An 11,666-nucleotide genomic window follows, 5' to 3' on the forward strand; every position below is an offset into this window, starting at 1 on the left:
CTTTCCCTAACTTATTTGGTCACAGAACCTCTTTATTTTTATTATTTTTTAAAAGTTTTATTTATTTATTATTTTAAAATTTGATCAGGGCGATGCAGAGAGGGAAAGTGAGAAAGCGAACCACCAGGTTTGGGACTTGAATTGCGGTTGGCGCTGTGGGAGTCCAGTGCCTTAACCGCTCTGCCATCTGTTGGCCTCACCTCTTTTGATTTCAGTGGATCATTTGCTAACTCCGAACCACAGAACAATGTGAGAAATACTGGTCTAAATGTAAATTCCCTTCCTAGAAGATCACAACAAAAAGCACAACAGTATTGTTTTTCTAGAACTTCGTACATACAATTCCCTTTCACAACCATTACCTGGTTTGCTAGTTTAGGAAATGCTAACCTAAGCTAACAGAGTTACTCTGAATAAACATTTAATTTAGTATGCTGAGCTTCCCAGCAGTTAAGGTGAGAAATGGAGTCAGGACATGTTTGAGTTTTTCATGTTCGTAATTCAGTTTTAAAGGAAATGGAATGTGAGTAGCCACTACGGAGCCCATTGCTCTGGGGACTGAGAGAGAAGGTGGCATAAACTCTTTTGTCCTGAAGTGCTTAAGTATGGTTTTTCCAGTGTAGGAGGAGGCTCTGCCAGCTGAAGCAAGAAGGACTTCCTGGAGAGTGTGGGCATGTGAGGAGTTTTTTTTTTTTTTTTTTTTTTGGGGGGTTTTTTTTTTTGTGGGCGGCGGGAGAGTTTTTTTCGCTATAGGGCGCGTGCGCTTGCCAGACAGACAGAGAGAGACATAGAGACAGAAAGCAAGAAATCACCCCCCAGGGGGGATGGTCACACCGCAATCCCTTCTCCTCCATTCTCCTCTCGGGATCTTGGGCATGCATGCACACGTGCCCGGCGTGAGTTTTAAGCCACTGGGTCCGAGACGTGAACCGTGGTCGAGTACGTGGGAGTCCAGTGACATAACCATTATGCTAACTGCTGGTTCCCTGGGTATGTGAGGAGTTTAGACAGAGGGGTCGAGAGAGAGAGAGAGAGAGAGAGAGAGAGAGAGGGTATAATAATACCCAGGGAAGCCACGAGCAGAAAAGTAGCTGAGATATCTTGGCAGCTATGAGCAGAATCCTGAGAACATAGGTCCATTTTAAATCCTCACTGGGGTAAGGCGAGAGCTCAATAATAAATATGTGATAAACATCCTCCCATACTCCCCTCAAACTCACGGCTTCATTGTGTGGGCTAAGACTTGTCGTGAACGATTCGAGCAAAAAGGGCCTTTAGTGAACCGCTGATGCAGGCTGCCCATTTTGCAGATGGGAAAACTGCAAAGGCCCCATTGGGGACGAAACCCAGAACTGACTTACCCCCCTGCCCCCAGGAGATGATGTACATCTGGAATGGCTATGCTGTGATTGGGAAGCAGCCGGCACTCACGGATGGAATCCTTGAGATTATCACCAACACCGAAGAGATGCTGGAAAAGGGCCCAGGTGACAACCCTCGGGCGCTTGTGCCTAACGAGCTAGGTCAGGTCTTTCCAGTTGAAGGTTCCCTGTGCTAGAAATGTCCTTCCTCACTTCTGCACCCTAGTAACTGTCCCTTATTGTTCTAGACTGATCTCCGATGTCAGCTCCTTGTCCTCTAAATAGGGTCAAACCTCCTCTGGGCTCCCACGGCCCCTGGACTTCCTTCAGTCAGTCTGGACCTCATTGTGTTGCTATTGTCTCAGTATCTGTCTGTCTCAGATGGGAGTCCCCTGAGGACAGGGGCACATCTGAGTCACCTGAGTGCCCTGGGCCCAGCAGAGTAGGGGTTCTGTGCGTAACTGTTGCAGAAGTGAGCAAACCTGCCTTCCCACACCCTTATTTTCAGAGAATGAGTACTCAGTGGATGACGAGTGCTTGGTGAAACTGTTGAAGGGGCTGTGTCTGAAGTACCTGGGCCGCATGGAGGAGGCTGAGGAGAATTTCAGGAGCATCCCTGCCAAGTAAGTGCCTCCAGGGCTGCTCTTGCTGGGCCTGGGTCTCCTGGGTAGACCTTTCAGGGCGTCTTCATCCTCACACCTGCTGCAGTGGCTCCCCAGCCCACAGACACTCACCACACGTGTACAGACACCAGTACGGGGCATGCCAGCCGTGGATCAGTCAGACTCAGCCCCCACCAGAGGGCCCAGCTTCGGGAGCCCGGCCACACCATTTCTGATGAACACCGCCCCCTGGAGGTCGTGATTCAACCAAACCGCCCTCGTTGGGATGGCAGCAGGGACCCCATCCTGGGTTAATCAGGCTGTGCTCAAGGACCACAGAGATGATAGGAGGTGCCCTGAGGAAGGGTCTAAGCCTAGTGGGAGACACCAGGAAAGGCTTTCCAGGGCTGACACTGAAATTGGAGATTTAGCAGGCGGAGAAAGAGTTTTAAGTGGCGTAGCTGCAGCATGCCCAGGCATTGGAGAAACACCTTAAGTTGGGGTGACAGTGATTCGGACCTGTCCTGCCTGGGTGAAGCTACAGAAAGGGCTGAAGACACAGTAGGAGGGTAGGCTGAGAGGGGCCTGGAGCCTTTGTTCACAAGGCTAAACTTTATCCTGCGGACAGAAGAGACCAGGAATGAGACCAGCCAGGGCAGACTTAGGCCTTCAAGGGATGGCTTTGAGGCAGCATGGAGGGTGGGTCAGAGGGAGCCAGACTAGACACAGGAGAACTTCCCAGTTTAATAAACCATTTAACCTGGGGACAGGGTGTAGACACTGAGACGGGGTGGGCCAAGGATGTGACAGGTGCCTCAGGCTGCTGGGGTAGAGAATGGGAAGGTCGAGCTGTGGCTCTGGCCTCTCGGAGCTAGGTAGTGGGAGCCTTCCTCAACTGGACCCCAAGGACCTCTCAAAGGTAAGGCCAGTGAGCCACTTCCTCCTTTGTTCTGCAGTGAGAAAAAGATTAAATATGACCACTACCTGATCCCAAATGCCCTGCTGGAGCTAGCCCTGCTGTGTATGGAACAAGGCAGAAACGAAGAGGCCATCAAGCTCCTGGAATCTGCCAAGTAAGGCTTGGGTAACCTTCCTCCGTCCTTTGCTCCCTCTGAGCTCAGGAGCAAAGCTCAGAGGCTGTTGGCAAGGACAGACAGTATAGCAATTGAGAGGCCAGGCCCATGTCCCTGGGAGCCCTGCTGTCCCTGGCACAGGAAATCTTCCTTAGTTTACGAAGGAGGAATTGGAATCCCCAAAGAAGGAAATAAGTTGCCCTTACAGAAGCCGTGCACATCCACTGCAGGGCTGGTGAGGACAGGTCTGCAGCCTTCCAGGACAGGGATCCTCTCCTGAACCACCCCTTTGCATTCAGGGACCCTACAGGCAGAGTGGTTCCAGCGGGCCGGATACCAGGGCTGAGGGACCACACACCCTTTCGGTTAATCCTCCCATGGGGCAGGGCTCAACTCTACCTTCTGACATGAATAGGAATTTAAACCTCTTAAAACCTTTCTTGGCTGGGACAGGGAGACAGCAGGTAGGGAGACGGGTCACAGCTCAGATGAAAGGAAAAGGACGCCCTGGAGCCAGCAGCCTCATGTGTCTGATTCTCTCTGCCCACTTCCAGGCAAAACTACAAGAACTATTCCATGGAGTCAAGGACACATTTTCGAATCCAGGCAGCCACACTCCAAGCCAAGTCTTCCCTAGGGAACGTCAGCAGACCCCTGGTCTCATCTGTGTCCTTGTAGATTTGCGCACCACTCCCGAGCTGGAAGACGAGCAGAGACAACTGAACAAAGCTCCTGGAAACATTTCAAAAGATCCCCTCCCCCTGCCCTGCCCTGCCTTTGGGGTCCACCAGCGCTCCAGTGGGATGGCACGACCTGGGTATCCATGCCAAAGCAAAGCTGGCATTTTCACCAGTGTGGTCAAGGGCCTTTGCCAAGGGTAGAACAGGTGGAGGCCTCTGCCTGCCCTCTCACACATACGGGTACTCGTTTTTCACTGTGATGCTTAAGAGAATGTATGAACAGTTTACATTTTCCTTAGAAATACATTGATGGATCAGAGTTGGCTTTAAGAAAATACCAACAACCCCTGTAAATCTTTGTTTTCACCCATCCTGACCCAAAGGTAAATCTCTCTATCTGATGCCAAAGACCAAATTGCTTTTCCAATTTCGGCAAGGTCTTTGTTTCTGGGGGTGGGAAGGCCCTTCTCTCAGAGGCCCTGGGGAAAGCCTGGGAGACAGGCTTCCGGGCTTGCGGGGTGGTGAGCACAGAAGCTGCACACAGATACCCACTGCCTGGCTTCCCACACTTGATGTAACTTTCTGATTTAAAAATCAAGCAAAATCTTTTTAATGAGAGAACATTTGAGTGCATCTATAGAAAATTATGTTTCCACCAGTAGGGAAGGGAGAAAGCCTGACAAAGGAAGTGTGTGGCCCTTTCCATGCCAAAACCAGGAAGTCTAGGGGATCGGGGTAGGGGAGGCGCTCAGAAACCGTCTGCGTCCTCACTGTTTGCCAGGCTGAAGCCATCGGGAATCGTTTATGAAACATGAAAATCTCCTGTCCTTCAAGATGCATTATTTCCTGACAGGATTTTTCTTAGAAATAGAATGGTTATTATGGCCTGTTGTATAGGTTTTAGATTTTTTTCAGTTAAAAGAAATTATTTAAATAATAAAATTTATACACTTAAGAGATCATGCAACATCTATTTCAATAAAATATGTGTTGCTTGAATTCTGGGTCAGGGTGGAAAGTCTTGATGAGAAAACACATGACTCAGGACCAGCAGGTGGCATGGTGGTTAAGTCGTTGGACTCCCATGTAGAATACCACAGTTCAAGTCTCAGACCCGGCAACTGAAAACTCACGTCAGGCACGTATGCACACGAGCCCAAAATCCCAAGAAGAGAATGGAGAAGAGGGGATTGTGCTGTGACCATCCCCCCGGGGGGTGATTCTGCATTCTGTCTCTGTCTCTCCAGGGAGCACACATACCCTATAGCAAAATACCTCTCAAAACAAAAACACATGGCCCATGTATGTATTATTTGGACAATGCGGTGTTTTAAATCTTTTGAGTAAGTTACCAACATTTAAAAAAATTTTGCAAATGATGGTGCCCTTAACTAAAAAAAAAAAAAAAAAAAAATCTGGCCATATAGAACCTCATTCCCACAAGGCAGCTCTCAGCTGGAGCCAAGTAGAGACTTAGCCTACCTTTCTGGCCTTGAAAAGCATCCGAATTTGCAACCTTTGGGACCATTACATTGAGAACCAGGTTCAGTAACTGATACCAAGTTTTACCACTCACATTCTAACATCGGCACCCCCTCTGAAATCGCGAGTAGTGTACACTACTCACTGTGAAACGGGGCTCCCTGAACGATTTAATGCAGTTTCTGTAAGAGAAGCAGCACGGCCCACTGTTGCAGCCTTCAGCACTGCTGTATTTAGCAAGTGCCTTTAAGCATCTGCCGAGGGCTGGGTTAATATATTTCATATGTGGTCAGAGAGCCTTCTGTTGGTGATGGGGATGATGTCATGGGTTTAGGTAAGGCATATTCTTATTTGGGGCAGGGGGTGGGATGGGGAAGCAACAGCAGCAAAAACCTGCATCTAGGATCTCCTTTTGCACTGAGTATGCAGAGTAGAAATGCTTTGGAAAAATAATTTGTTAAAACTAGTCAGAGAGCAAGCTTGTGCAAGCTATCTTTTCCCCAAAGCTTGGATGTTGGGAGACCAACCTGTCTGTAGGCTGTTAGGCAGGACAGGGTGAGAGGCGGAATTAGAGACAGACTGCTGGCTTCCCTGCATACTGAAAGCTGCCCATTACTGTCAAAGCAGCACAGGTCACAGGATAGCAGAATTGAAAACTTTACCTCAGGACCAGCAGTTAGCGTGATGACTATGTCGCTGAACTCCCATGTAGCCGACTGCGGTTTGAGTTCTGAACCCGGTGACTTGGACTCACGCCAGACGTGTGTGTGTGTGTGTGAGTGTCCAAGATCCCAAGAGGAGAAAGGATTGTGGTGTGGCCATCCCAGTTGGTGGGTGATTTCTTACTTTCTATCTGTCTTTGTCTTTTTGGCGAGTGCATGCGCCCTATAGCCAAACAAACAAAAAACTTTATCTCAACATTCATTTCAGGTGTTTTTGCTTTTATTTATTTATTTTTTTAAGAGAGATCTTTGCTATGGGGTGTATGTGCTCGCAAGAGACAGAGACTTATAGAAAGTGAGAAATCACCCACTGGGTGAGTGGCCATGCAGCAATTCCTTCTTTATTCTTCTCTCAGTATTTTGGGCACACACACACACACACACACACACACACCCAATGTGAGTTTCAAGCTACCAGGACTTAAACCGCGGTCAGCCATGTGGGAGTCTGGCACCCCAATCACTATGCCACCTGCTGGCCCTGGTGTCTTGCTTTTATTTAAAATTTCTTTTAAGAGAGATTTTTACTACAGGGCACATGTGCCTACTGAAGACAGAGAGAGAGGAAGTGAGAAATCACTCCCCAAGGGGTTGGCCATGCCCCAATTCCCCACAATCCCTTCTCCTCCATGCTTCTCTTGGAATTTTGGGCACACACACACGTGCGACTGGCCTGAGTTTCAAGCCACCAGGTCTCACATTTGAACCATGGTTGGCCATGTGGGAGTCTAGTGCCTTAACACCACCTGCCGGCCCCTATTTAAACATTTTACATCGGGATAGTCTCCACGTCATTGTTTGCTGCCATTGATTGCATTAATTAGCCTGTGTCACTTTTACCTCTGCTTGCAGGCCAGCTGATAAGACAGATGGGGGAGGTTGCCTCCTTTAATCCCACCTGCAGCTTCTGAGATAGTCTATCAAAAATGCTTATGTGCGGGAAACAGCAGGTGGCATGGTGAAGGCGCTGGACACTCCCACATGGCTGATCACGGTTCAAGTCCTGGACCTGGTGGCTTCCTTTGCAACTTTCCCTCTCTCACTCTTTGTGTTACTCTCTGGTCAAATTAAAATAAATGAATGAATAAATAAAATTAAATAATTCTTTTAAAAATTTACATGGAGGGACCAGCAGGTGGCGTGGTGGTTAAGGCTCTGGACACTCCCACATGGCTGACCAGGGTTCAAGTCCTGAATCTGGTGGCTTGCTTTCTTACTTTCTCTCTCACTCTCACCCTCTGTCTCTCTCTGGTCAAATTAAGAAATAAATGAATGAATACATAAATAAATAAAATAAATAATTATTTTAAAAAATTAAAAAAGAATTTACATGGAGAGCAGAAATGCTGTTTCTAATGACACTGTATCCTTATGTAAGAGTCTTGGAAGGCAAAGAATTCTGTAACGGGCTTCTTGGTGTCTTTTTTTTTTTTCTTTTTTTTTTAGGGGTTTTTTTTTTTGTTATAGGGCGCATGCACTCGCCAGACAGAGACAGACAGACAGCGAGAAATCACCCCCTTGGGGGGATGGCCACACCGCAGTCCCTTCTCCTCCGTTCTCCTCTCAGAATCTTGGGCACGCACGCACATGCGCCCGGCATGAGTTTTAAGCCTCCGGGTCCGGGATGTGAACTGTGGTCAACTACATGGGAGTTCAGCGACATAGCCATTATGCTAACTGCTGGTCCCGGTGTCTTCTTTGAGTCATTTCTGGTTACTGTTTCTCTGACAGTCCAGAACTTCCTGGCTCATGGCGCATCTGCCCCGGAGAAGAGCTCACCAGGTGGAGAGTTCTGGAAATGAGGAGACTGGAATTCTAGCCTCAACTTTGCCACTAGTGATTTTCAGAGTGACTTTGGGCAAGTCATGGATTCTGCCCTCAACAGTCCTGATTCTAAGTGGTTGAGTTTGTTTCTGATTTTTCATCTGCAGAATAAAGTAACACAACCTCCCTGCCTTTCCATCAAAGCACCGTGTCCCCAAGAGGTTCAGCCAGAAGTAGACTTCCTTAACTGAGGCTTTATAGCAGCCAGGACACCCAGAGAGCAAGTAATCCTCACTTAAAGCCTAACCCTGTTGTAGCAACCATGTAACAGGATCCGAACAGGCCCTTGGCAACAGAGAGCCTACCTCAGCCTGTCACTTGTCACGGGCCCTGGACTGGCGGTGTGGCCTCTGGCAGTGTGCTGGTCCCTATCAGCTCTCCCACATGTTGGCAGGTTTTCCTGTACCTTATCTCGAGAGTCAGAACAGGAGTGTTTCCAAGACAGTTATCGTCATTCGCAGCAAAAAGCAACAACCTGATATCAAAGCCAGAACCTTAAAAGGCCAACGCCAATCCAAGACTTGGCTGAGGGCCAGGCGAGCAATTCCTAGCAACTGAAGGTTGCACTAGGAGGTTTTCAGAAGTCTCAAGGGAGACTCAGATCCAGCCATCTTTCTCTGGAGATGCTTCCAAATTAATTTCTTCCATGATGACAGGGCATCAACAGCATCCTTGTTGTCTGCTTGCAATTCAAAGCCTAGCAGTGCCCTTTCAGCCGCTGTTTACTTAAGCATTATCAACCTCATTCAGTAAATGAGAGGTGCTTGGGTTCTGAAATCTGAAAGCAGCAAATGGGAACTTCACATGGCTACTCTGTGATGCAGCTTTCTAAGTGAGAAAGGGGTCTTTCTGCTGGGCTTAGCACAGGTCCTTGGGAATCCTGTGTGAAGTTCATTACCAACCAGCAGGGCAAGTCCAGGAACAAGAAACCTCATTTGGAGACTGGAAAAATCTATTAATAAATGAGCAATCTAGGCGTTGCTTCCACTGCATAAAGTCAACTCTTAGGTGATGAGATGTAATAGAGCCCTTTGGGAAGCCATACAATTAATTATTGAAGGTCTCCATGAACTGCTAAAAGTTGACAAGTCCTTTTTTTTTTCTTTATTTTTGAGAGGTTTTTGCTATAGGGCGCGTGCACTCGCCAGACAGACGGAGAGAGACAGAGAGACAGAAAGCGAGAAATCACCCTCCAGGGGGGATGGACACACCACAATCCCTTATCCTCCATTTCTCCTCCATTCTCCTCTTGGGATCTTGGGCACGCACGCACACACACCCGGCATGAGTTTTAAGCCACTGGGTCCGGGACACGAACCGCGGTTGACCACGTGGGAGTCCAGCGACATAGCCATTACGCCAACTGCTGGTCCCAAAAGTTTACAAGTTTAATCAAAGACGTTGCAGCTAACATCTCACAAATGATCGAATTCCATTTTTTTTCCTTCACGTTAACAAACACTTCAGACACCAACTATATGTTCTAGAAGAAAAAGCAAATAGCTGGCAGTTGCTATTCCAAGTACTTCCCAGTTTCTGTGATCCTCAAAACTGTCCATTAATTAGCTTTTATTTTTATAGTCTGTTGTAGGATGCACACGCTCACCAGAGAGAGAGGGAGAGAAAGTGAGCACCGGTACGATGACCACACAGCAATACGTTCTCCTCCCCTCCCCTCTTGCTATTTGGTGCACAGCACACACAGGCATCTGGCCTATCTTTCAAGCTGCAGGGTGCAGGACTCAAACCAGTCAGCCAACCATGTGGGACCCAGCCAATATGCCACCTGACTGGCTTTGAAGTAGGAGCGTTTGTTGCTGGTTTATAGATGAAAAAACTGAAACACAGTTTAAATAATTTGCCTCTCCTCACATAGCCATTACGTAGCAAAGATTTGAGGGCAGGCAGCTAAACTCTAAAGCCCATACTTTGCTAAACTGATGATCAAGCTGTAAAATTCAACTTAAAGTTGGGACCAGCAGTTAGCGTAATGGCTATGTTGCTGAACTCCCACGTAGCCGATCGGGGTTCCAGTCCTGGACGTGGTGGCTTAAACTCACGCCAGGTGCGCGTGCGTGCCCAAGATCCCGAGAGCAGAATGGAGGAGAAGGAATTGCGGCGTGGCCATCCCCCCTGGGGGGTGATTTCTCGCTTTCTGTCTCTCTGTCTCTGTCTATCTGGCGAGCGCACGCGCCCTATAGCAAAAAACCTCTCCCCCCCAAAAAAAAATTCATGTGCTGGTTGTACAGGTATTAAGAAATTTGGTACCAACACATTGTTGACAGGTGGGGTCTTTGGGAGTGATTTATTTTTTATTTTTAGGGGAATTGTTTATTATGCTGGTGAGCATGGAGGAGTTAACACTCTGAATCTCTGGCCCCTTTGGGAGTGATTAAGTGATTGGATTCTGGTGGGCTTGTCAGAAGGGAACAAAACCAGAACAGAGGCTCACCGTCAGCCACTCTATAAACACATCCTCTCCTGTGATGTCATGTGACTGCAAGAAACCCACCAGAAGTGGCCCCTGGACCTCCAAGCTGTAGGCTGAATAAACCTGTGTGTGTATGTGTGTGTGTATTACTTTTTAAAAGATTTTTGCCATAGGGTGTGTGTGCTTGCCCGAGACAGTGAAAGAGAAAGTGAGAAATTAACCCCGGGGGGTATGGCCACGCAGCAATCACGCCCCCTTCTTAGGATTTTGGGCACACATGCATATGCACCCAGCATAATTTTCAAGCTGCCAGGTCCTGGGCTTGAACTGTTGTCGGTCATGTAGAAGTCCAGAGCCAACCACCATGCTACTTGTTTGCCCCTAAACCTCTACTTTTATAAATCAACTAGTTTCAGCTATTTTCTGTTATTAGCAACAATAAGAACCAGAACAAAAAATTGGTAACAAGGAATGGGGTATTACTGATAACAAATATTTGAAACCATGGAAGTGGCTTTGGAACTGAGTGGTGGGCAGAGGATGGAAGAGTTTAGAGGAGTACTCTAAGAAGGGCCTAGATTCGGGCGAAGACTTGCAAGAATGCTTTACAAATAAACTAGAACCTGGAACCAGCAGTTGGTGTAATGGCTATGTCACTGGACTCCTATGTAGTCGACCACGGTTCGAGTCCCGGACCTGGTGGCTTAAACTCACGCCAGGTGTGTGTGCGTGCATGCCCAAGATCCCGAGAAGAAAATGGAGGAAAAGGGATTGCGGCATGGCCATCCCCCAGTGATTTCTTGCTTTCTGTCTCTGTCTTTCTGGCGAGTGCATGTGCCCTATAGCAAAACCTCTCGAAAAAAAAGAAAAAAAAATTAATTAGAACCTTGTAGAGTCTGGTTAAATGGTGGATACTGGAATACTAGTAGAAAGATGAGCCAGTAAAAGCCTTTCTAAAGAGGGTTCAGAGGAAAATGAATATTTTATTAGAAATTGGAGATAAGGTCATCTGTGTTAATCATTGCAAAAAAATTGGCTGCAAGATGCCCATACCCTGAGGCTTTATGGAATGCTCAATTTAAGAGTCATGATCTGGCAAGTGAACTTTAGAGCAAAATAAAAGCAACTGCATGGTTACTGTTAACTGCATTTGGTGAAGTAAAAAGAGGAACGAGACTTAAAAAGATAAAATTGATAATAAAAAGGGAAGCAGAGCAGATAAACTGGAAAAACTTGCAGCTTGATTATGTGGTAAAGAATTAAGGAGTATTGGGACCAGCAGTTAGCATCATGGTCATGTTGCTGAACTCCCATGTAGTCAACAACAGTTCGAGTCCTGGACCCGGTGGCTTAAACTCACGCTGGGCGCATATGCGTGCATGCCCAAGATCCCGAGAGGAGAATGGAGGAGAAGGGATTGGACGTGGCCATCCCCCCTGGGGGGTGATTTCTCGCTTTCTGTCTCTCTGTCTCTCTCTGTCTTTCTGGCAA

At 47.5% G+C, this 11,666-nt stretch overlaps 1 protein-coding gene across 5 annotated transcripts in view; it reads left to right on the forward strand.

The window, feature by feature from the left end:
• Positions 1 to 4,614, forward strand: part of TTC39A (tetratricopeptide repeat domain 39A) — a 60,664-nt gene extending 56,050 nt beyond the window's left edge. For all 5 annotated transcript variants that reach the window (XM_006147249.3, XM_006147246.3, XM_006147247.3 and 2 more), the window contains exons 15-18: positions 1,376 to 1,487; positions 1,870 to 1,984; positions 2,920 to 3,036; positions 3,591 to 4,614. In XM_006147249.3, the coding sequence (XP_006147311.1) occupies positions 1,376 to 1,487; positions 1,870 to 1,984; positions 2,920 to 3,036; positions 3,591 to 3,714 (468 nt within the window). In that variant the 3' untranslated portion in view covers positions 3,715 to 4,614. The remainder of the gene's footprint in view (positions 1 to 1,375; positions 1,488 to 1,869; positions 1,985 to 2,919; positions 3,037 to 3,590) is intronic.
• Positions 4,615 to 11,666: the final 7,052 nt, after the last annotated feature.

This window comes from Tupaia chinensis, unplaced genomic scaffold (assembly GCF_000334495.1).
Source record: "Tupaia chinensis unplaced genomic scaffold, TupChi_1.0 Scaffold000207_1, whole genome shotgun sequence".
NCBI classification, from domain to species: Eukaryota; Metazoa; Chordata; class Mammalia; order Scandentia; family Tupaiidae; genus Tupaia; species Tupaia belangeri.